General features: G+C 36.0%; 2 protein-coding genes and 1 long non-coding RNA gene across 5 annotated transcripts; 2 read left to right on the forward strand and 1 right to left on the reverse strand.

The window, feature by feature from the left end:
* Nucleotides 1-433: 433 nt before the first annotated feature.
* On the reverse strand, nt 434-24,973 carry LOC141604376 (uncharacterized). Its single transcript, XR_012526083.1, has 5 exons — nt 24,490-24,973; nt 23,757-23,872; nt 20,312-20,441; nt 4,931-5,019; nt 434-1,140 (listed from the first exon to the last, which is right to left on the reverse strand). It is a non-coding gene; the product is annotated as an uncharacterized LOC141604376 (long non-coding RNA).
* LOC141604360 (LEAF RUST 10 DISEASE-RESISTANCE LOCUS RECEPTOR-LIKE PROTEIN KINASE-like 2.4) lies at nt 4,974-7,330 on the forward strand. Its single transcript, XM_074422962.1, has 3 exons — nt 4,974-5,706; nt 5,794-5,841; nt 6,171-7,330. Exons 1-3 carry the CDS (start codon nt 4,974-4,976, stop codon nt 7,241-7,243), a joined length of 1,854 nt encoding a protein of 617 aa, XP_074279063.1. The 3' UTR covers nt 7,244-7,330.
* LOC141604323 (LEAF RUST 10 DISEASE-RESISTANCE LOCUS RECEPTOR-LIKE PROTEIN KINASE-like 2.4) lies at nt 16,915-20,010 on the forward strand. 3 transcript variants are annotated; one of them, XM_074422959.1, is made up of 4 exons: nt 16,915-17,874; nt 18,250-18,315; nt 18,442-18,489; nt 18,786-20,010. In XM_074422959.1, the coding sequence occupies exons 1-4, from the start codon at nt 17,049-17,051 to the stop codon at nt 19,901-19,903; spliced, it is 2,058 nt and encodes a 685-aa protein (XP_074279060.1). In that variant the 5' UTR covers nt 16,915-17,048; the 3' UTR covers nt 19,904-20,010. The 3 variants fall into 3 exon arrangements, with proteins under 3 accessions (XP_074279060.1, XP_074279061.1, XP_074279062.1); XM_074422960.1 differs by lacking the exon at nt 18,250-18,315 and having other exon boundaries at nt 16,916-17,874; XM_074422961.1 differs by lacking the exons at nt 18,250-18,315; nt 18,442-18,489 and having other exon boundaries at nt 16,916-17,874.

The following is a 24,973-nucleotide window of genomic DNA, read 5'->3' on the forward strand; positions in this document are numbered from 1 at the left end:
GAGGTAATAATTCCTCCCTCACCACCTCTTTCTACCTTCTACAACCACCACAAATCACCAATCTCCTTCCATTTCTTCTTATTTTAGCCTCTATTACTCCCTTAATAATTACTCCCATTTCAAGCGAGCTCGTAGTATTACTTGCTATCCATGAACACTTGTGGTAAGAAATTGCTCTAACTTATGGTAGACAGTCATTTTGTTAGGGATGCGATCAAGGATTTAATAACTCTCCCATCATATGTTGGTGCAAATCAGGTACAATTTTGAGACAATTACCAAAGCATTAGGCACAACGTGATTTGTAAGTTAGACGCTCGTAATCTACACTCTAAGTTGAGGGGTGGGTATGACAGAAATCATACAAGTCATATCTTAAATTGACATTTTTACCGAGTAACATTATAAGGTAAAAACATTTTTACAAAGAAAATTTAAGGAATTAATTGAGATATCCGTTAAAATAACATTTATAAAATAGACACGAACATAAAACGTATAAAATCATATCTTAAGTTGACACAACAAAATGAGTACAAAATAATATATCTCCATTTAAGCAAATTAATTGTATAGAAAGAATTTCGATTTGGCACAATTCTATTCTATTTTTTGAAGATTGTATTCCCCCTATAAATTGACAGCTTTGGAGTACCCATTTTCCATCACAACTTTAAAACATAACATACTTATCTTTCAACATTCATAATCATGGCCAACAAGGTGATTGGCTTTGCCCTGGTGGCGGTGGTGGTTGTGGCAACACTAATGGCAGCGACAGAGGCGGCAACATGCAGCCCGGTGCTTCTAGCCCCATGTGCACCGGCAATACTATCAGGAGAACCACCATCAAAAGAGTGTTGTACCCAATTGGCATCACAAAAATCATGCCTATGTGAGTTTAAGAAGAATCCTGCTTTTAAGAAGTACGTTGATTCTCCTAATGCTAAGCGTGTGGCTTCCACCTGTGGTGTTACTGTTACGTGCAATTAACCACATCATATCCTGTACTTGATTAAATCTTAACAAGTTTATAATGCAATAAAGCAGAGCATCATAATCGTGATCTTGATCTTGATTTGTAGGGCGCATGTTCTCGTCTTCAATAAAATTGTTGTTACCTTTGTATGCCAACCAGACCTATTAATGTTATCAATATATAAGTCACAATCATCCAAGTGAAGCAATTAAATTTAACCACCCATCAAAGAGTAATATGCAAGTATATTTATAATAAATAAACTTTTATTACTAATAATGTCAGCTAAGAAATCAAAACTGGAAAAAAACTATATCCTACTATAATATTATAATCCTAGGAATGAGGAACCCCAAAATCAATCCAAATTGAACCAATTCACATCCTAATTAGACATGTACATAAAATTTGAAATAGATTAAACTGAATATGGCATAGAAGACTCCAGAATTATCCGATCCAAATTACACATGAACTAATAGAGTCAAAACTAAAATAGATTGAACTAATAATTTGAGTTAACTATGCAAATCTAATATTAAACAAATATATTTTTATAAGCAGTCCAAATTGATAATCTTTTTGATTTTTAACACTATTTGTGTAAAATGAAATTCAAACAATTTACGTGACTTTTGTGGAAGTAAGAACCATTTAAACCCCAAATGGGAGTAGGTAAACTCGTCAGGGTTTCGGCCATGTGTCTTGGCAGTGGTATAAGTCGTATGACAATATAAGTTACCTTTTGAAATTGCAACAGCATACTCAAAAGGGTGGACGTGTGTACCATATAACAAATTCAAGTTCCATTCTCTACCCATGTTCCTAGGCCGACCTAATAAGGGTCCTTAGTCAAAATCTTGTTCATTAATCAGCTAATACAAAAATTATTACAAATATGTGCCAACGCCAAAGAACAAACAAAAATTTATAAAACTGTATGCACACACATCTTAAACCCGAAATAAATAGACTACTTTATCACATATACTCGGTAAAAAACTAACATCTTAACCAACAATTTAGCGGAACAAAAATAATTCAGATCATTAAAAATTGCAAATCACGAATTCTTGTTTACCATCTTAAGCTTAAGATGGGTGAAATGTGATCGAAAAAAAAAAATTGCCTAGGAACTAAAAAAAATAACACAAATTCTCATTATAGACGGACACTATCCGTCTATACGTATAGACGGATACCATTTCCCCTCACAAAATACCCATTTGTCATAAAGTGGGAAGCACATGGGGGGTGCCCCACCTTGTCCCTCCTATCCATTTTATTAGAGGTCTTTACCCATTTATACGCCTCACCCGTCTATACCAAGACCTATTGAAAAAATAATTGTCTTATCAATACAAGTGGGACATTACTATACTAGGCTCATCATTCTAATTTATACCCATCTTAAGAGAGACTAATTGAGTATAATTAAATATAATATTGTTCACCTCTCCATTTAGTTTCTATTTTTTCTTAGAAAAATAAGAGAATATTGGCTAATCATTTTCTAAATGTCATATAGGCTCTCAATTGCACTTAATAAAGTGACTAATTTTAATTTGATTAACCAACACCACTAACACTCTCTCACCCATGCGCATCAGTTCATCACACAATCCACAAACAAGTGTCCCCTAATCATGCTTTCTAGCAGCACTCATACTCCACTTTATTCACACAATTCCTCTATAAATTCCGACTTCCACTACTAATCTCTCTACTCATCACACTCTCCTAAATACTTTCCTACACCAACTTCTAAACTCAACCATATTCACTCAAACCTAACTATCATGGCCAAGAATGTCGCTATCCTCACCATAATGGCGGTTATGGTGGTAGCGGTGCTACTAGCAGAGGCACCGATAACGGTTGAGGCAGTGACGTGCAGTCCGATTCAGCTGAGCCCATGTGCTCCGGCAATTGTGTCTAACAAACCACCAACAAGCGCGTGTTGCGCAAAATTGACACAGCAAAAGCCATGCCTTTGTGGTTACAAGAAGAACCCTGTGCTTCAAAAGTACGTCAACTCCCCTGGTGCTAAGCGTGTCGCTGCCACTTGTAGGGTTCGTGTTAGCTGTTAAATGTAAAATGCTTGACTTTACTACTACCGTTATAATTTACTGGGTTACGAGTACTAGTTACTACGGTACCACTATAAAGTGCTAATCAAGTGTACTAAGTTATGCCCTTGATTACAATCATATCATTACGTTGTAATCAAGGATGGTGTGTGTTTTCTACTATATATACTAATAAAACGTGAGTTCTCTTCTTATGTTTCATGTTACGCTGAATTATGTCATTTGTTCGTTTCAAGGTGGGCCACTAAACAACGTAGACGATAAGTAATCCACAAAAAATTCAAACCTTGTAAAGTCATAAGCTGTACCATTGAACAACCTTTCCACACAAGGGCGGACGCAGGATTTTCCTTTAAGGAGGCACGATTTTTTTTTTTCCGTCGCGGAAAATATCTTTTAAAAATATGGTTGCGATAAACTCGGAAAAATCGATTATCAAACAATGGAATTTCACGGTGGATTTTTAACATCCTTGATGCAGAATTAGTAAATTTCGAATGAAAATAAATTATGATTTAAATATAATAGAAATAACCATAAATTTCTGGTTTATCAATTTTAAAATTCCTCCTATAAACAAGAATGAGAGTTGTAAAAGTGGTACTACCTTGAGAAGGTTGATAAAGACGGTGGGGGTTCGAACCCCACCACCAGCATAAACATTTAATTTTATAACCGCTGACTTTCGAGCTACTTGCACTCAATTCAATTGTTCACATTAGAATCATCCACAAAACAAAATAAAAGAAAAAAATGAAGAAGTTGGTATCTGAAAGGCCTTTAACTCGTTGTTTTATTACCTTTTTTAAGGCCGTTTAACTCTTTAAGCAGAGTGAGCAGAACAATAGACGCTAGTACACTACCAGTCTACCACCCCATCCAAGCAATGCGAAAAATAAAAAACTGAATTCTTTGTTAAATTTCGATTTTTTTTTCTCTAATTTTTTTTATTGCGGTATCAAGTTGCCTTCTGAATTTCAAAAAAATGTTTGACCATTCTAAATTTCTAATTTTGGCTCCACTATATCTAAGCTCTCTTTTTTACAAACAAAAGGATAACTGTAAACAACTCATACGTCTTCTTTCAATACCAAAGGTGAAAAAAAATTACTTCTCTAGACTCCCTATGAATAGACAATTGTTCTAGACTAAAAACTTGTTAACAAAGTTTGGTGTTTACTAGTAAAAAAAAAAAAAAAAAAAAAAGAATTACAAACCAGTTGATCTCTGACTTTTCTCTATGTGACATGTTCCTAATTTCCATTCAACTTCCCAAGTCTATTAGAGCATCCACAATGGTAAGCTAGTTGCTACTAGTTTACCATTGTCACATAAGTTTTTCAAGCTACAACATTTTTAAGCTAGAAACTACTACAATGGTAAGCTACTAGTGTTGTGGCTTAGATGGGCCCATATGCACAACAACATTTCTGAAAATGCAATTGTACTTTATGCCTATTTCCACGTGTATTAGTTTAGTTGGTAGATTTTTTTTGTATGACCATTTGAGCTACTAGCTCCATGGAGCTAGTTGCTCAATTTAAGCTAGTTCAATAGGAGTACTCCAATGGTTAAGCAAGTAGCTTGAAATTTTTTTTATTTGCAAGCAAGTCCTTTTGGGTAACCATTGGAGATGCTCTAAGACTTAGCTAAGCACCTAATCTTAAGATGGCGTAACCTGACTTTCAATCAATCAAGACTTGATAGTATTTAAATGTGCATCATTAATTCATATTATAGGTCAAAGATAAGTAGGACCAATGTGACATCAAAATTGAAAAGAATAATGAAATGAAGATATCAAAGTTTCAGACATAAATGGACTACAAAAGTAAGCATTACATGCAAAAGAATAACTTACAGATTCAGATTTCACACATATATCAGAAACCTCCTTTGTTTCCATGGATACCACCTACATCATTTTTCTGGTGGCCTTAACCATCCTTCCTGCAACACAATGTCAACAAAGCGACGAGTTCAGTATATGTAGTAAAACATTCAATTGTGGGAATATAACAGGTTTAAGCTACCCATTCTATGGTGAAGATAGGCCACAGTATTGCGGTCATCCTAAGTTCGAGCTCTTGGGCTGTAACCAATCTATTGAGCCTATTCATATGATGATCTTATCACAAAAGTTTTACGTGGTAGGCATCAACATCATGTCTTCTACCATGAATGTTTCTAGGGAAGACTACTACAAAGGGTCTGGATGCCCATCCTCCACTCTAACCAATATTACAATCGATTTCTCTATCTTTCAGTACACGCCTTCAGATACAAACATATCCCTTTTCTATGATTGTGCCTCGAAATGCCGATTTTACCCTTGTCCTGTAAGTGGAGGAAAGTCTAACCCAGTTTGTTTCATGACTCAAAAAATGATGGTCCAAGGTAACATCTCCGGTGTTATATGCCCCAACAATCTTTTCCTTCCAGTTCACGTTTCAGATAACATAGCTATGGACGAAGAACAAGGTTACTTGCCTACAGCTTCTGTGGATGGTTTCGAGCTTAAATGGAGTGCAGACAATGTCTTATGTGAAGAGTGTCTTTACACACGAGGGCAATGTGGCCATGATACCAACTCGAATAAGTTCGTCTGCTTTTGCCCCAATGGCTCCAACTGCCCAGGTACTACTAAGTCTTCTCATTTCTCTACCAAGATTGTTTCTCCTTTATTTTTATTCACGTTCTAATTCTAATGGAAGATGACACCAGGACCAATAATAAAGAGGAGGCACAGAAAGCTCCATATCGTACTACTCGGTAATATACCTAATTTCTAATGTTATGTCAATTCTATGTTTTACATGTTTGATGCACTCCCTCTCTGTCATTGATTTCCTCCACTTCCAGCGATGGCATAAACATTTACGGGAAAAAAATAACGCACCAGTAAAGAGGAGAAAGAAATCAGAATAAGTGTGCCGCTTAAAAGAGAAATAATTGGAAGATATCAAAGAAATAGGCTGAAAAGAAAATTTGAAAAATATCAAATAAATAGAGGGACTTTATGTAGAGTAAAGTGATGTAGATAAAAGGATAAAATGAGTATCTTAGTTTCTCTAAAGGCTTTTATAAAAATTGTCTTGCAGCTTGTTTCTCAGCGTCAGGGGTGTGCATTGTACTAAGTTTACTCCTGTATGTCAAAAGAAGAAGAAACGCTTCAAAAGACCGAGAATTACAGGAAAGAAAGGTTGATGTCGAGGCTTTTCTGAGAAGTCATGGATCTTCAGGTCCAAAAAGATATACATATACTGATCTTAAGAAGATCACAAATTCCTTTCAAAACAAACTTGGTCAAGGAGGATATGGCACCGTCTACAAAGGACGGCTTCAAAATGGCAACCTAGTTGCAGTAAAGATGCTACACAAATCTAAAGGAGATACAGAGGAGTTTATTAATGAAGTTGCAAGTATCGGAAATACCAATCATGTAAATGTGGTCAAGCTCTTTGGGTTTTGTTATTCGGGTCATAAACGAGCTCTTGTGTACGAGTACATGTCCAATGGATCTCTAGAAAAGTTCCTATTCACAGGCAACAACTATCATTCACTCGGATTGGAAATATTATTCGAAATTGCTATTGGAGTCGCAAGAGGATTAGAGTATCTACACCGAGGGTGTAACACTAGGATATTACACTTTGACATTAAGCCTCACAACATTCTTTTAGATGACAACTTTTGCCCAAAGATTTCCGACTTTGGACTAGCCAAGTCTTGCCCGCAAAAAGACAGTATTATACTATCGATCTCTGAAGCACGGGGAACAGCAGGGTACATTGCTCCAGAGGTATTCCTTAAGAGTTTTGGTGGTGTCTCCCACAAATCAGATGTATATAGTTATGGGATGTTGGTCCTAGAGATGGTTGGTTGTAGAAGAAAAGCTAATGTTGAAGGTGAACTTAGTAGCGAACAACATTTTCCTCAGTGGATATACAATCAGCTTGAACCCGGGGAGGAGACTAACCAAGAAGGGATCGTAAGCAGTGAGGAAATAGAAATGCAAAGAAAGATGATTATAGTGAGCTTATGGTGTGTACAGACCAATCCTTCGAGCCGACCAGCTATGAGTAAAGTGGTGGAAATGCTCGAAGGAGGCCTTGATTTACAAATCCCGGCAGCATCCGCCCTATTATCAGCTTCTCTAAGGTCACAACACTAGATACTAACTAAGCGCAGTGAACTGGCAAAACGAAACTCAATTGGAATATTTGTGAACTGATTGATATGGTATTATTCAATTCCTAGATCAACTGGTCTAAATTTAGTAAAATAAGTAGCTAGCTACAGGCTGCTTACATGATGTAAATGTGGGAGAGATTATGCATTTTGTTTAAATTTTTCTTATAGAACTCGAGATAACTTTACCTATTTGTATAAATTTGACTATTGAAATCATCAATCAGTTTCTTTCAAAGATCTTTTAAGTAACTAAAGATCATTCCGAACAGCCCACTAGCTGGTCATTGCATAACCAACCATATCAATTGCAAAACATTTTAAGGCTTCAAACCAACAGCTTACTGCCCGTCTACCTCAATTTTACTCAATTACCGAATTTTTGTTGAGCTTTATGATACCGTTTCTAATCGCGTCAAGTATAATACCACTTGTTTATATAAAACAAATTTTTTTTTCCTATGCATTCTTATATACACAAGTGATATGTACTTGACCCGTCTTAAGCTTAAGATTGATAATCTTTTACCTTGTATATTTTATTACGGAGTCTTTCCTAATCTATTATTCCTTAGAGCTTATAATGTATCTCCGACTTATTTTATTTCCTAACACCCTCTCTTACCCACTTTGTAAAAAATTATAAGCTTGCAACAAAATAAAATAAAATAGTACTCCATCTATTCCACTTTTATTGTCCTCTTTTCTACAAAACAAAATAAAATAGTACTTGACCATGTCGACCTACCAACTTAACGGTGAGACATCGCAGCACCCGCGTACCAGCTAGGGCAGAGTACGGATCGGATATCCATATTAGAAATCCTGAAGTTAGATATCCAATATCCAAACCAAATGTCTCGGATATCCAATGTTCGGGTATCCAAAATAATCGGATCGGATGCGGATATCCATATTTTTGAATTTACTTTAAAATTAAGTTTGAAACACGATTATATTCATAGTTTTACATGATGGATTTTCTTTCGTATTCTTATTCCAATGTTCTCGCTATAAAATTGAAGTATCACCTAGATATTTCTCTAATATTTTAAACATTAATTAAGTTGTTGTATCACATAAAATTTTATTTTCTCGAAATTATACTAGAAACTATAGTTTCGGATCAGATCGGATATCCAAATGTTTTAATTCTAATATCCATATCCAAACCAAAACCAAAGATTTCGGATCAGATATCCAAACCAAACTTAACTTTCGGATCGATATCGGATCAATTTGGATAATCGGATTTTTTGCTCAGCCCTAGTACCAGCTCCTCTCCGTGTGCAAATCTCCCTAGGACTATCACCAACCATCACCACCCAACGCCCCTATTTGTCGGCGCTGGCAAACCCTCTCACATCACCACCGGCGAAGCCCAAACAACCACCGCTGGTGCCTAAACAACATTTGTTTTTGTTTCCAATTTCGTTTTCAAACACTACTAAAGCTTAGGGTATGATTATTGGTAAGACTCCCCAAAATCTTAAAACTCTGCCACATCATTTTTTCACTAACTTTTATTATTTATTTATTGTTCAGACTCACCTCAGACTTAACTCAGATTTTATACATTATCAGTCAGACTCACCTCAAACTCTACTTTTTCACTTTACTTGAGAAAATATGGGGTTTAAGAAAAAAAAGACAAAAATAATATAACACTTGTCTTTCTTTCATTGGATGTCTTCTTTTAATAGTGGGGTCAAGACTCATGTACAGTCTTAAGTTGAGTCTTGGATTTCCAAGACTCAACTTAAGACTTTGTCAAGACTTTATTAAGACTATGATAGATTATTGGTAGTCTTGAGTGAGTCTTGACTTAATACTCACCAAAATCTTGTCTCAAGACTACCAATAATCTTACCCTTATTTTCCCCAAATTTTGTCAATTTACCGACGTTAATTAATTTATGGCGTGGGTAACTTATAATTTAGTCTTCATTCTCGTTTTTTACTTCCTTTTTTAGTCTTCATTTAAAACAGCATTACAGTTTTCTCTCCTACTCCACTACTTTTCTATTTATCTTCTCACTCCCCTCCTCTTTCTTGTGTTCTTCCTGTGGCTCTCATCCATACAGTGTTCTAATTCCAACGACTTAGGACTTGTTTGGTTGACATAAGGGAATTAAAGTTCCCGGGAACTTCAAGTTCACATGAATTTCCAATTCATGTGAATTCTCAAAAAGTGTTTGGTTTGCATGTGGGAAGTTAATTCATGTGGGAAGTTCCAATGACCAAGGGGGGGCTTGGTGAGTGACTTCCCACATAATGGAGGAAGTAGATTCATGTGGGAAGTTCTACTTCCCATGATTTTGGCAACCAAACAATATCATGGTTTTACACTTCCTAGGAAGTTTAAAATCCCATGATTTTAATGGGCAACCAAACAAGCCCTTACTTAATCCAGAAATGTCAATCATGAAGACTCGTTATTAAGACATATTTGTTGATGATGACATGCCCAATTTAATCGTGTTTTTAAGTGTACCATTTCAGAAATAATGCAACCTCCTAAAGCAAGAATTAATCAATGTCAAAGTCAAGATTGGTTGATAATTTGTTACCCAAGATTTAGAGTCGTTTTGTCAACCTATGCAAAGACGAAAGGGTAGAATACATGTAATGGTAACAGTCAAGCATACCGTCATCACGGGTAACAGTGTGATTGACTATCGCGTTTGACCCGTCACAGTTGAAGCAAGTCTTTCATCTTGATTATTTCACTCTTATTAAAATGGGTTTTCCTAAAATGTGTTCAAACTTATCTTTGCTTTTGTAAAACAAAGTTTGTTTTTTCCCATTTCTACTTATAGTTAGTTGACAGTGTATCTTCTTATGTTTAATACCCGTCTTTATTGGAAAGAAATTCTACTTGGTTGGTGTGCACGCCTAATTTTTACCAGAGAAATGATAAGATATTGAAACTTAGATTGTGTTTTTGGAATGAGTTTGGCAAGTGTAGTTGTATGATGCTGTATTGTCATACCACAAATTAAAATTGTTCAAAGTTCGGATCCATTCACATAAGTGCTATCTCTCTTATTCTGAGTTGTAGATAAGAAGTGATGAATAGTGTTATGCTAGTAGTACACACTATGGTTTCTGTTAGTATAAATAATTTTCGACCATTTTTTTATGACGAGCGTTTCATTTCTAGTCCGGAACTACTATCTTCCTGTATGTCTTCTCACTTGAGTTGCTATGTTACATTTTGAATGCTCAATTCCATGCCTGCTTTTCTTGTTTGTTTGTCTTGGTAATTTTTATGAATTATATTTGTAGGGCTATTTACTACTTAGTTGTTGGACTCAATATAAGTTGTATGATGGATTCTTTATATTTTAATGGTTGGGCTAAATACATTATATGAATTGGGCTTGTTGTGTTGAATTTGTTGGATTTGACATGAGTAAATTGTTGGTCTTCACATGACCAATTCTTTGGGCCTCACATGGATAGGTTGCTTGTTGGGCTCATAAATGATTTACTTGAGTTGGTCATATTTATATTCCGTAAATTTCACATAACGTAAATTATTCATTATCGCTTATTATATTTTATATTTTATTTTAATCGGCATGTTAAAATATGAAATGGAATACTTATTAATATAATACAAGTATGAGATATTTATTATAAGTAGTTACTTCTAGTGAGTCGTACTCTAGATAATGTCTAGTATTGTTCGGTTGTGAGAGTCTTGGTTCTACCGGAATACTAGGGGTGAGCCTGAGGCCCTCTAGTTGCGATATGAACGTCGGGAGTGATGTTCCCATCCGTACTCATGGTGATGCAGACCATAAGTATGAATGTGACATTATCATCTCGACCCTGAGTCTTGGTCCTATCGGATACTAGGGGTGAGCCAGAGGCCCTCTAGTTGCGATATGATTCGTCGGGAGTGATGTTCTCATCCGTACTCATGGTGATGCAGACCGTAAGTATGAATGTGACATTAATCATCCCGTCCCTGAGTCACGGTCCTATCGGATTTTAGGGGTGAGCCATAGGCCCTCTAGTTGCGATAAGGTCGTCGGAATTGATGTTCTCATCTGTACTAATGGTGAGATGCAAGCCATAAGTATGAATGTGACATTAATAATCCCGTTCTATGTGCTTGTTTGTTGTGCTTGTTTGTTGTACTTGTTTGTCGTATTTGGCCATGTTTTAAAGGTAACCGCTGAGCCAGATACTTGTTTGTTGTGCCTCGGACACGTTTTAAAGGTAACCTCTGAGTCGGGCACTTTTTTGTTGTATTTGGCCATGTTTTAAAGGTAACCGCTGAGCCAGATACTTGTTTGTTGTGCCTCGGACATGTTTTGAAGGTAACCTCTGAGTCGGGCACTTTTTTGTTGTATTTGGCCATGTTTTAAAGGTAACCGCTGAGCCAGATACTTGTTTGTTGTGTCTCGGACATGTTTTAAAGGTAACCTCTGAGTCGGACACTTGTTTGTTGTATTTGGCCATGTTTTAAAGGTAACCGCTGAGCCAGATACTTGTTTGTTGTATTTGGCCATGTTTTAAAGGTAACCGCTGAGCCAGATACTTGTTTGTTGTGTCTCGGACATGTTTTAAAGGTAACCTCTGAGTCGGACACTTGTTTGTTGTATTTGGCCATGTTTTAAAGGTAACCGCTGAGCCAGATACTTGTTTGTAGTATTTGGACATGTTTTAAAGGTAACCGCTGAGCCAGATACTTTATGTGTTGTGCTTCGGACATGTTTTAAAGGCAACCTCTGAGTCGGGCACTTGTTTGTAGTATTTGGACATGTTTTAAAGGTAACCGCTGAGCCAGATACTTTAGAGGTCGTGCCTTGAACATGTTTTAAAGGTAACCGTTGAGGCAAGGTACTTAAGGACTTGTGTCTCGGACATGCTTTAAAGGTAGCCTCTGAGCCGGATGCTTTGCTTATTATGTGATGTTAGTAGTCCTATTTCGTGTATTGTATGTTATCTGGTTTTCAAAGTTCATGGTTAGGGTTTCCATTCACATGTATTATTATGTAACCTTGTTTATCCGTGACATATGATATTCTATAGTGTTTATAGTTGTATTGTCATTTATGACGTTTCGGTTGGATGGTTTCACATGGATGTATCATATGCCTTATCTATGATTTACTATGCATGTTTTGAATTATAGTCTGAGTGCTTGCATCAAATAGTTATATTCATGATGTTCTAATATGTTCTTGTTTATCTGTGTTTCGACATTTTGTGGCTGGGAGAACCTTGAGTTACTCCCCACTGACTGTGGCGTTCATGTTTACATGAATGACAGGTTGTGAAGACGCTTACGTGGGGAAGACGTGTGGGCTAGCGAGAACTAACCCTTGGACCTTAGTTTGCTAGTTTAGGAACCCTTTATTTGTTTATTCGTGGGATATCTTTTCCCCGCTTTCTAGACTTGGGTTGTAACTTAAGTTTGTCTATTGTAGTATTTGTTTCATTTCTTTTTGTTACCCGCGTGTTAATCTTTAACTAGTAATTTAAAAGTTTTTAAAATCTCATAAATTTACGCTTTAATTTATTGGTTATATTTTCCGCTTTATCGCGGGGTGTCACACTTTATACATAAAAAACTAAAATTTACATAAAAGTTCTATTCACATAATTTTGAACAATTTTAATTGATTTTGAACATAACATATGATATAATTTGAGAACTTAGTATTGATTGTTGCATTATTCGAATAAATTTTAACGTTAAACCTAAAAGAATTAATTTGAGAAAAAATAATTTATTTTTATTTATAAGTAAAAATATTAAAGCTTATATATAAATTATATTATTTTTTTTTAATTATAATAATAAAATTATAAAATAGACCGCGCGAAGCGCGGAATACTACCTAGTGTATACTCCCTCTATTTTTCTATATATGACTTTCTCACATTTCGAGACACACACTTCTCTCTTCAATATCTCTCAAATTATATGTTTAAATATAGTGATATGTATACTCATATGAAAGAGTTTTTCACAAGGAATGTAATGGTATAATTTTTATAATTTTTTACCAAATATATTTTTGTAGATATTAAAGTCAAAGGCTCGCCTTGAAAAAGCAAAATGTCATATATTAAAAAATGGAGGGAGTAGTATTCTTCACTCGTATCGGCGACTTTCACCGCAGGAATATTCAAAGTAGAGGGACTTTTATATTTGGTAGTTAACCTTTGACTGCCACTACAAGTCCACAATGTTATTGTCTTCTTGCTGGGGTAGGTGAAAGTCTACAATGTGGTTGGCATAATTTCAGTTTCCATATAATTATGGAGTATACTATATTTGTTAAATTAGCTTTTTCAAAGTTACTTTAATAATTTCGTTTTTAAGTTCCAACCTTTTAGAACACTAATGTCAATAATTTACTGCTTAATTATTGAGTAAATTAATAATTACTTTTTTTTATATACCACTTTTCTAAAATAACTCACTTATGAAAACTTCTTAATAATTTATTCTCATAAAATGTTCTCAGGTCAAATATTGCACCCATTTGCACTTTAAGACAAAAAATATTTTTTTAGGACCGTTTTGCCCCTGTCTTCTTCCCCTATTTGTAAAAGATGTTCTGGACTTTTAATTTTGAAGAAGCATAAAAAGCCAAACACTGTTACATCAATGTTAACATCCAAATAACAAAAGTAGATTGTTCTTTCACTAATGTTCCGTGAAATTCCCTGCCAATCAAAATCCATCACCATACTTTAAACTTATTATTATCCTAATTTTCAAGCACCATTTTCCACGCCCTCTTCTTGCCTCAACAACGCATATGCACAAATGACACAATACACCGACCGTGGTCCATTTCCACCGTCTGAAGTCGATTTGCGCCGGCCTCTGATACGCCGGATGAAGCTTGATTGGATGGGGATAGCTCGTGGTGAGCACGAATCTGGGCTGCTTTGTGCTCGAGTTTGACACTGTTACGGTACTTAAGTGACGGGGTGTTGAATTGAAGGTGAAGGAGCTGCTCATGTCGGAGTCGGGTGGCTGCCTAGCTGGTGGATGTGAACGGAGGAGTAGGTGGTGGTTGCATCGCATTGAAGCGGTATGGCAATCGAGGTTCGATTTCGGCAGTGGAATGATGGCTTCGTGGGTTGAATGGTGGATTAAGTGGTTAATTGTGGGTTAATAATGGAGATTAATAGAGTTTGGGATTAAGTGGAAATTTAGTCAATTGAAATTGAAAATGACGAAGAGCTTGGAGTCGCCCACCGCCGGCGATGGGTGTTGGTGTGGTAGTGGTAGTGGTAGCCGCATATTGGTGGTGTATGGTTATGGAGGATTGGAGGAAGTAAGGGAGTTAAGGAATATGAATGATAAATGAAGAAGATGAACATAGAAAGGTATTTTCGTCATAAAATTAGGTTTTAAATCAGAAAATTCAAAAATTGACGGAATATGTCACCGAATCGTCCAAACGGGTGTAATTTTTGACCTGAGAATATTTTATGGTAGTAAATTATTAAAAAGTTTTCATAAGGGAGTTATTTTAGAAAAGTGGTATATAAAAGGGAGTAATTATTAAATTACTCTTAATTATTTGTTCGTCAAAATAATCCAAATAGAGCATATGTACACAATCTAATACGGAGTATTACAAATTTAATTCGGAGAACATGAGTGAAGAGTTTAGGATTCTAAGTACCTGCCCGAGATTTTTATTTTCATATTATAAATTAGTAAATTTACTAACACAAATTCTTATGAGAGATCACCACTCTCATAATATGTAATTATAATTTAATTTAATTTTTATCTTTTTCTTTTTGATTACTTTCTACGGGATATGGCAATACAATTTTCTTTTTCATTTCCATATCCGTATAAAAATTTGCCCTATAATAATAAGCAAGATTTCTGCCCTAAAATACCGCTCAATTAGTTCATAATAAACCGCGTATAAAAACAATAAAATTCCTATACCACATACAACTTCAATCATGTCCGTCGTTCACAATTAACCAAAAAAAAAAATACCAAACTAAACTCTTAATATGGAGTTTTTGATATAATATTCATTGATTAAGTCTGGATCATGCTAGCGGGCACAATATTTAATAGCCCATATTATAGTTAAAAATTTAAACTTAATTAAAAATTATTGTATCTTAATTATAATTAGCTACATTGATTTAAAAATTTAAAAGTTTTTGATATAATATTCATTGATTAAGTCTGGATCATGCTAGCGAGCACAATTTTTAATAGCCCATATTATAGTTAACAATTTAAACTTAATTTAAAATTATCAATTATTAGTATGAAAATTTATGAATCAATTAATAAAAGTCTCCATTTTGGTGAGATCCGATTGTCTGTCTCCAATTTCGGAGTTTTTTTCTGTCCTTTATATCATTCTAGTGTTTTGTTTTATTGGAAATATAGATAAGAGCGATTTGTTGATGATTTGTCATACGATTCTACAATTGATACGCGTTATTCGCCGACGATCTATGGTGCCGATAAAAGGTAAATTTTCTCCATCAATGAATCAAACGAAGGATCCCCTTAAAAGTTACATGAAGAGAGCGATACAAGGACGAGCCGAATTGTCATATCATGTTTTGAGATCCCTAGTTTTAAGAGAGAAATTTGTCCTTTGGCTTCTATTAGATTTGTTGTTTTCGATTATACCTATCTCTTGTAGGTGCCTTTTGAGGATTTATTAATGAATTAATTTTTTTGTTCAAAAAAAAATTAATTATATCTTAATTATAATAATTAACTACATTGATTTAAAATTTTAATAATACACCCGTAAATTTCAGGGGTTTAAAACTCGTTTATTTACATTTGAATACTCCGTTAATAAATAAAGAGAAATGAACAGATGATTGGGAGGGAATGAGGAAATAATTCCGATTGTCTGATTTTGTTGTGTTCTTTAAACTATCCCGCCTTATCCATTCTTACGGCAATTTAAGCAAATGATCCCCTACAAACTCCATATATTCCCTAATCTGTACGCCATGATCTTAATCATGGTTTATTTCCGGTAATTCGGTTGACTTTTCTTTAATCAAGCTTCTTTAGTACGTAATTGTGATTATGCTTTTTAACAATGCACTGTAGCTGTTCGACGATTTGGACCTCGTTAGTCTCTGTTTAGTTCCCGTGTTGAAACCATGATCTGTATCCACCTGCTATTAACTTATTATTACTACCATCGATCTACATAATACGGAGTATTATTTTGTACTAACTCCTAAACTACTCCGCATTAAACTTTTTCCCATGTTCCATAGACTCTGGTCTGTTTGTTTTTTTCCCTTAATATTAGCCATCTGGGTATTACTCCCTCCGTCCCGGTCATTTGTTGTCCTTTGGTTTTGGCACAAAGACCAAGGAAAGGGGAGATGACCAATTACAAAATGACAAGTGGAATAAATTGAGTGTAAAGGATCAAATTACTCATCAAATTCATTCTTAAAATAAAAAGGATAACAAATGACTGAGACACCAAAAAATGGAAAAGGACAACAAATGACCGGGACAGAAGGAGTAAGTTTCAGTGGGATGTATCAATCATGATTTATTATTGGTGGATAAAATAATTTTACTATTATATAAGAAAAAGAAACACAAATAAAATGTAAAGAAGTCTTTAGTAAAGTTTATTCCAATCACATAGTAGTTTGTAGACTATAAGCAGTATATACAATAAAACAAATTAATTGAATCAACTACCATGAACCAAAATCTCACCTCCTTTCTTCTCTTCCATCTCTTTCTTTGAAAATTCCCTTGATACACAATAATTCAGAATATGAACTTTTTTTATAACTTGCCTCTAATAATACTTTATCTCTTGATATTTGTTTTTCCTATATGTTTCAGCAGTAGTAGCCTACAATGGTATAATAGTTGTGGGACAAACTTTACTTGTGGCAGTGTAAGTGTTGGTTTTCCGTTTTGGGGAACTAGTTCGAGGCCAAAGGAATGCGGGTATCCTGAATTTGAGCTCAGCTGTGAGGGTGAAATCAAGTCGACCATCCAAATTGCGGAAACCAAATTTTACGTGTTAGATATCGATCAAACTGCTAAAAGCCTCAAGATAGCGAGGCAGGATTTGAGTGAGGGGCTTTGCTTGACGAATTTTCAAAACACAACCATGAATTTCGACCGATTTTATTACCCTCAAGCATCACATAACATCACACTTTTATATGAGTGCCCTCCTCCTCCTGGTGAAACTCCTAAGTATTCGGGTCAATTTTATTGCAACATTAATGGTATTAATGAGACAATTGGATACTGTCAATCCGGAGCTACTGGCCCAAATGGATGTAGTAAGAGTGTTGTGGTTCCAGTTCAAGCATCATTAGAGGCAGATATACTAAACGGTACCTTGGATTTGAGTACAAGTCTTGATAAGGGGTTTGTAGTAAATTACAAGGTATCAGAAGAGGATCAAGATTTGTGCAGTAGTTGTAATGTGTCCAAGGGTCGATGTGGCTTCAATTCGAGCAAGAATGATGCTACTTGTTTTTGCCCTGATGGAACTTATGGAGATGTACCTTGTGGAAATAAATCACAGGTTTCAGGTTTGTGTTCGAGCAAGAATGATGCTACTTGTCGCTCATCCCAACCACGTGAGTATTATTTTTTGGAAATGAATTTCCCAGGAACTAAAGCTTCACACTTTTCTAAAGATGGTCTTTCCATTTATTTTTATTTTTTCTTTTTAGGAAATTCCACGTTATCTCCCTAGGTTTTTGGGTTTCCTAAATTCTACCCCTGCCTTTTATATATTCTAAATTGTACCCTTGAACTTCTTACTTATTCTCCATCATCCCTCCTCAAACAACCATACCTCAATGACTCACTAATGTCGTATCACCCTCCTTTCTAAGGTAAATAAGTAGGTTTAATGGTAACTCGAATGGTAAAAAGTCGATTTAATGGATCAATTAACATACTAAGTTAGCAAAGGTATCAATAATATCACGGTATGGATTGATGTACAGAGTTGAGGAGTATATATAAAACTTCAAAAAGGCAGGAGTACACAGAGAAAATCAAAAAACTCGGGGGTATGGCATAGAATTTCCCTTTTTGTTTTTAATTGTCTTGCAAATCTTTTGGGACTAAGGTTTTGATGTTGCTATAGTGTCTTTCCATCAATTTATATACATTTGTCTAATGGAAGATGACACCAGGATCAATAAAACAGAAGAGGAGCAGAAAGCTCTACATTATGCTGCTAGGTAACAACCCAATTTCCCATGATATGTCAATTCTATGTTTTACAAGTGTGATGTTCGCAATTTCATTGATTTCTTCCCCTTCCAACTACGGCACAATCTTGAAGGAAAACAATAAACGATGCACTAGTAAACAGGAGAAAGAAATCAGAACAATTGGGTCACTTATATGAGAAAGAACTGGAAGTATCAAAGAAATAGGCTTAAAAAAAATTTGGAATATATAAAATAGATGGAACTATGGAATGACTGCATGTAGAGTATTTTCTCTAAAGGCTTCCATTTCGATTGTCCTGCAGCTTGTTTCTCGGTAATAGGGGGGGTGTGCATGCTCCTAATTGTACTCTGCTATGTCAAAAGAAAGCGCTCGTCAAACGACCGAGACCAAGAGGTTTCTCAACAAGAAAGAAAGGTTGATGTTGAGGCTTTTCTGAGAAGTCATGGATCTTCAGGTCCAAAAAGATATACATATACTGATCTCAAGAGAATCACTAACTCCTTTAAAAACAAAATTGGTCAAGGAGGATATGGCTCTGTCTATAAAGGACAGCTTCAAAATGGCAATCTAGTTGCAGTAAAGATGCTACACAAATCTAAAGGAGATACAAGGGAGTTTATAAATGAGGTAGCAAGTATCGGAAATACCAACCATGTAAATGTTGTCAAGCTTATTGGATTTTGCTATTCGGGTCATAGACGAGCTCTTGTGTACGAGTACATGTCCAATGGATCTCTAGAAAAGTTCCTGTTCAAGGGCAACAACTATCATTTACTTGGATTGGAAATGTTGTTTAAGATTGCAATTGGAGTCGCTAGAGGGCTAGAGTATCTACACCGAGGGTGTAACACTAGGATATTACATTTTGACATTAAGCCTCACAACATTCTTTTAGATGAGAATTTTTGCCCAAAGATTTCCGACTTTGGACTTGCCAAGTCTTACCCGCAAAGAGACAGTAGTACACTATCGATCACTGAAGCACGGGGAACAGTGGGGTACATTGCTCCGGAGGTATTTCTTAAGAGTTTTGGTGGTGTCTCCCACAAATCAGATGTATATAGTTATGGGATGTTGGTCCTAGAAATGGTTGGTTGTAGAAGAAAAGCTAATGTTGAAGGTGAACTTAGTAGCGAACAACATTTTCCTCAGTGGATATACAATCAGCTTGAACAAGGTGAGGAGACTAACGAAGAAGGGATTTTAAGCAGCGAGGAAATCGAACTGCAAAGGAAGATGATGATAGTAAGTTTATGGTGTGCAAAGACCAACCCACATAGACGACCAGCAATGAGTAAAGTTGTGGAAATGCTCGAAGGCGCCGTTGAGTTAGAAGCTCCTGACGCATCTTCACTATCTGCTTCTCCAAGGTCACAGACAATTCCAGATCAATTGGTCTTAAATGCAGTAAATAAGTAATAAACTATTTACATTATGCGCTTGTTGTAGTTTTTCTTAAAGAACCTGAGCTTGAATTAATTGTATAAATATGACTACAGAAATCATCAATCAGTTTCTTTCAAACTTGTTCTAACCTCTAAGCTATCATTCTGAACAACCAACTAAAGCTGATCGCTATTAGGGAACATGTTATTGCTATACAATATATTACAGAGATAAATAACTATGTATCTTGTTTATGTTAAGATAATATTACGATATTTATCTCTGTAGTGTATTCAGAATAATATAGTCCCTACTCCCTAATAATCACTGCAAAAAGAAAGTACTGTACTGCAGATGCATTTATACCATGATTTAGGACGAATGATTTCAGTGAGGGACAGGCATGATCAAAAGCTTAAAAAATGCCGCAAGAGAACTTACTGATAGGAGTAATAGTTTGAGACTTTGAGTTTCCATTCTGAGGGGGATTTCGTACAAATCCAATCACTCCTTAACCATAAATATTACTCCAATATAGTTCCCAAGCCGCAGATTCTTGCAATTCGTAGATCTGTTAAGAAAAACTCGTTCAATAAGTGAATGACAATTGACAACAATCAAACAAAACAATAATAGACATCTCAATTGAAGGTAAATCCCAAGTAATGGAACCAAATGGGTAGAATTAATATCGACTTTACACTAAAAAAAGTGACGCTTAATTCGAGATCATTGTGAAAAACCCAATTATATGGAGTAGGTAACATGACAAATTGTTGACAACAGCCCCCGTCAAAACCGCAGCCCAAACTTGTTTTTTCGTTGGCTAACATCTTCATCTTGAGCTAAATAAATTAACATATGCAGTAGTTAATAAGCAACCTCCGAACAATTTAAACGTTTGGTATTAGTACACAGTCGTCTTAAGGCTGAATATAATCACATGAATACAACAAAGGATTGAGTACTATAGCACACAAATTTCGACCAATTAGACACATTGTTACCAATTCATTGATCACAAATTCACAATAAGCTCCCAACATCGGACAAAATGAAAGTGCCAAATCAATCAATTTCACAGATTGTATATCTATACACAAGCGGCGGCCAAGAAAAAATGCAGCAAATTTATATAATTCTCCATTGTTCCTTGTAGGAGAAATACAAAGGTAAACAATTGACTGACACGCCAAAAATGGAATAGGTAAAAAATTGACCGGGAGTGGGACGGAAGGAGCATTATTACTTTTGGTACGCTTTTGTATTTCTCGTATAAAAAATAGTACGGAATATGAAAATCAAACAAGGAAACTGAACGAAAAAAAGGACCTTACGCCATATAAGTATCAACCAAATTAATCAGCGTTACTATCAACCATAAAACGAGCCCATATACCGATATACGCCACGGAGAGGTATTGTCAATGATTCTCGATTATGTACACCATCCGACCCAATCATTTGTTTACGTTTTTTTATTCTTTGCAAGGGGTATTTTGATCAAATGTAAATAAATGATTGAGATGAAAGGATTATTTTTTAATCATCTGTTTTTTTTTTTTTAATGAAGGAATAAAAGTTTTTTTAGAGGGTGGATTCGAAGTTGAAGGTCGAGAAATTGGAGTCATTTTGGGGGTAAAATTAGGGGTATGTAGAGGAATGGTGATGGGAATCATGATTACTTGAGTGAAGTGAGAAGAACTGTTCCAACATCGTGGAGTGGGAATTTCAGAAACTCAGAAATGGAGGGAAACACTCAGCTTGTCAGCTATACTACGTAGGCCAACTGGCCAAGCAAGTTTTGGTATATACTGTACTTCATTACTTCGTATCAAACAAACAACAGCTACTCCAACTAGAGGACGCAACGGCACGGCCCGGGTCCCGCCCCGTCATGCCTAGCAACAATTTTGGCTCGGCCCAAGCACTCGTGCTTTCGGGCCGTGTCGTATCGGTCCGATTTTCCCTTCCCCCACCGTGGCCTGCCCCTTGGCCCGGGCAAAGTCGAGTGTGCTGCCCGTCGTGTTTCAGGTATTTTTAATGATTTTTTAATTATTCACCCCTAAAACCGTCATGCCTGGCCCATCGTGCCTCGTGCCGGGCCTAGGCACGGGTTTTTTGAAAATCTTGATGTCGCGGCCCGCCTCTTACCCGGTCATGCCGGACCCGGGCCACCACATTTTCTTCATTGTGCCGTGTCGTGCCCGTGCCAAACTTGTGCCGAATTTGTGCTGCCCGCCTTGACCCGGCCCAAAATGCCTACTCTACCCCTATAGCATAGGAGATATAAGTCCAATAAATGGGTGCAATTTTTTATCAGAGATTGTGATGGGAGTAGATTTCAAAAATTGGTTAATATTCTCCACAATTTTGAATGGATCAAAAAATGAGTTCCTTCAACTTACATCTAATTCTTTATCTGATCTTATTATGTATTTTCCCTATATGTTTTAGCAGGAGTACCTTACAATGGTATGATAGTTGTGAACAAAACTTTACCTGTGGCAATGTTAGTGTTGGTTTTCCCTTTTGGGGAGGTAGTACGAGGCCACAGGAATGCAGGTATCCTGAATTTGAGCTCAGCTGTGAGGGTGAAATCAAGTCGACCATCCAAATTGCCGAAACCAAATTTTACGTGTTAGATATCGATCAAACTGCTAAAAGCCTCAAGATTGTGAGGCAGGATTTGAGTGATGGGTATTGCTTGACCAAGTTTCAAAACACGACCATGAATTTCGACCGATTTTATTACCCTGTAGCATTACAGAATATCACACTTTTATATGGGTGCCCTCCTCCTCCCGGTGATCCTTATAGTGGTGAAACTGTTAAGTATCCGGGTCAATTTTATTGCAGGATTAATGGTGTTAGTGATACATATGGATACTGTCAATCTGGAGCTACTGGCCCAAATGGATGTCATGCGAGTGTTGTGGTTCCGGTTCCAACATCATTAGAGCCAGATATACTAAACGGTACCTTGGATTTGAGTAAAGGTCTTGATAGGGGGTTTATGGTAAATTACAAGGTATCGGACGAGGATGCAGGTTTGTGCAGTCGTTGTAATGTGTCAAAGGGTCGATGTGGGTTCGATTTGAGTGAGATAATATTACGATATTTATCTCTGTAATGTGTCAAAGGGTCGATAGGGAATATGTTGTTGTAATAAAATATATTACAGAGATAAATAACTATCTTGTTTATGTTAAGATAATATTACGATATTTATCTCTGTAATATATTTAGAATAATATAGTCCCTAATAATCACTGCAAAAAGAAAGTACTGTATTGCAGATGCATTTATACCATATCAATCGAAAAAATTAGGAGGGTTCAAACAAGCTCCATACTCCCAGTCTCCCTCTATTTTACTGAATTGGCCAGTTTTCCAAAATCTTTCTCACAATTATAGCGTTTGGGACTACTTGAGTGAATTACGGGGTTCATAACATTCAACGTGAATAAAAGAAAACATTACATATACAGAAAGATGCAATAGCTGAAAGCCTGAAAGTACAAGAAATTAGGAAACAAACATTTTGCTGTCATCAGAATCATAGTCACCCCCAATACCCGATGGTCACTAACTCACTATTGGTGCAAGCTTTACGGCTTTAATCTGAAGCATTTCAAGTGCTTGACCTACCACATCTTTTAGCTAAAGAGCTTGCTAATCTGGATTTGAAATGTGGCTGTAAATTGTGAATTCCAGAAGAAGCCGGCCATCTGGAATATCTATCAAGCCTACATTAGTTGGTTGGATAGGGCTTACTTATTCACTAACGTAATGGTGATGCTCGGCCTAAAGTCATTTAGGTCAAATGATTTCAGTGAGGGACAGGCATGACCAAAAGCTTCAAAAGTGCAACAAGAGAACTTACAGATACGGGTAATAGTTTCCATTCTGGAGGGGGATTTCGTGCAAATCCAATCACTCCTTAACCATAAATATTACTCCAATATAGTTCCCAAGTCACAGATTCTGCAATTCGTAGATCTGTTAAGAAAAACTCTTCAATAAGTGAATGACAATGCCTCAATCAAAACAATTATAGACATCTCACTTTATGGTAGATCCAAAGTGGTGGGCTCAAATGGGTAGAATTAATGTATACTTTAAACTAAAAAATAGACGCTTAATTTGTGATCATTGTGAGAAATCCAATTATATAGGTAACAACAGCCCCCATCATTTATCGGCTAACATCTTCATCTTGAGCTAAATAAATACGGAGTATATAGTTTACATACAGACAGAGGTTCATTTGAGCCCTTAGTCGCTAATAAATTAACATAGGCAGTAGTTAATAACCAACATCAGAATAATTTAAAAGATTTGGAATTAGTCGCTAATAAATTAACATATTATTAAGGCAGAATATAATCACATGAATGCAACAAAGGATCGAATACTATAACACACAATTTTCGACCAATTTGACGTCTCTATGTCTGCACCTTAAGATTGTTAACTAAAGTGAAAAACATGAGTTGCAAGTAGTTTTGCCTGAGCTAAGTCTCAAATCATTGACGAAAGATCAAGGATTGAAAATCAAACGAAGAAATAGTACGAATATGAAAATCAAACGAAGAAATTGAAGGAAATAGATATACCTTTACACCATATAATTATCAACCAAATCAATCAGCGTTACTATCGACGGTAAAACGACTCCATATACGGCACAGAGAGGTATTGTCGATGATTCTCGATTATGTACACCATCCAGGCATCCATCCCAGTCATTTTGGGGTATTTCAATCAAATGTAAGCAAATGATTGGATGAAAGGAGTATTTTTTTTAATCATGTTTTTTTTAATAAAGGAATATAAGTTGTTTTGGGGTGGATTGAAGTTGAAGGTCCAGAAATTGAAATCATTTTGGGGGTAAAATTAGGGTTTTAAAAGGAATGGAGGTGGGAATCATGATTACTTGAGTGAACTGAGAAAAACTGTTCGAACTTGGTAGAGTGGAATTTCAGACATGGAGGGAAACTGGAAACACTCGGCTACCCTACGTAGCCCAAGCAAGTTTTGGTCTCGATCAAACCACACAAATACTACGAGAGTACGAGATAGTAGATTGGATCGGAATAG

Source organism: Silene latifolia, chromosome 1 (assembly GCF_048544455.1).
Source record: "Silene latifolia isolate original U9 population chromosome 1, ASM4854445v1, whole genome shotgun sequence".
NCBI lineage: Eukaryota > Viridiplantae > Streptophyta > Magnoliopsida > Caryophyllales > Caryophyllaceae > Silene > Silene latifolia.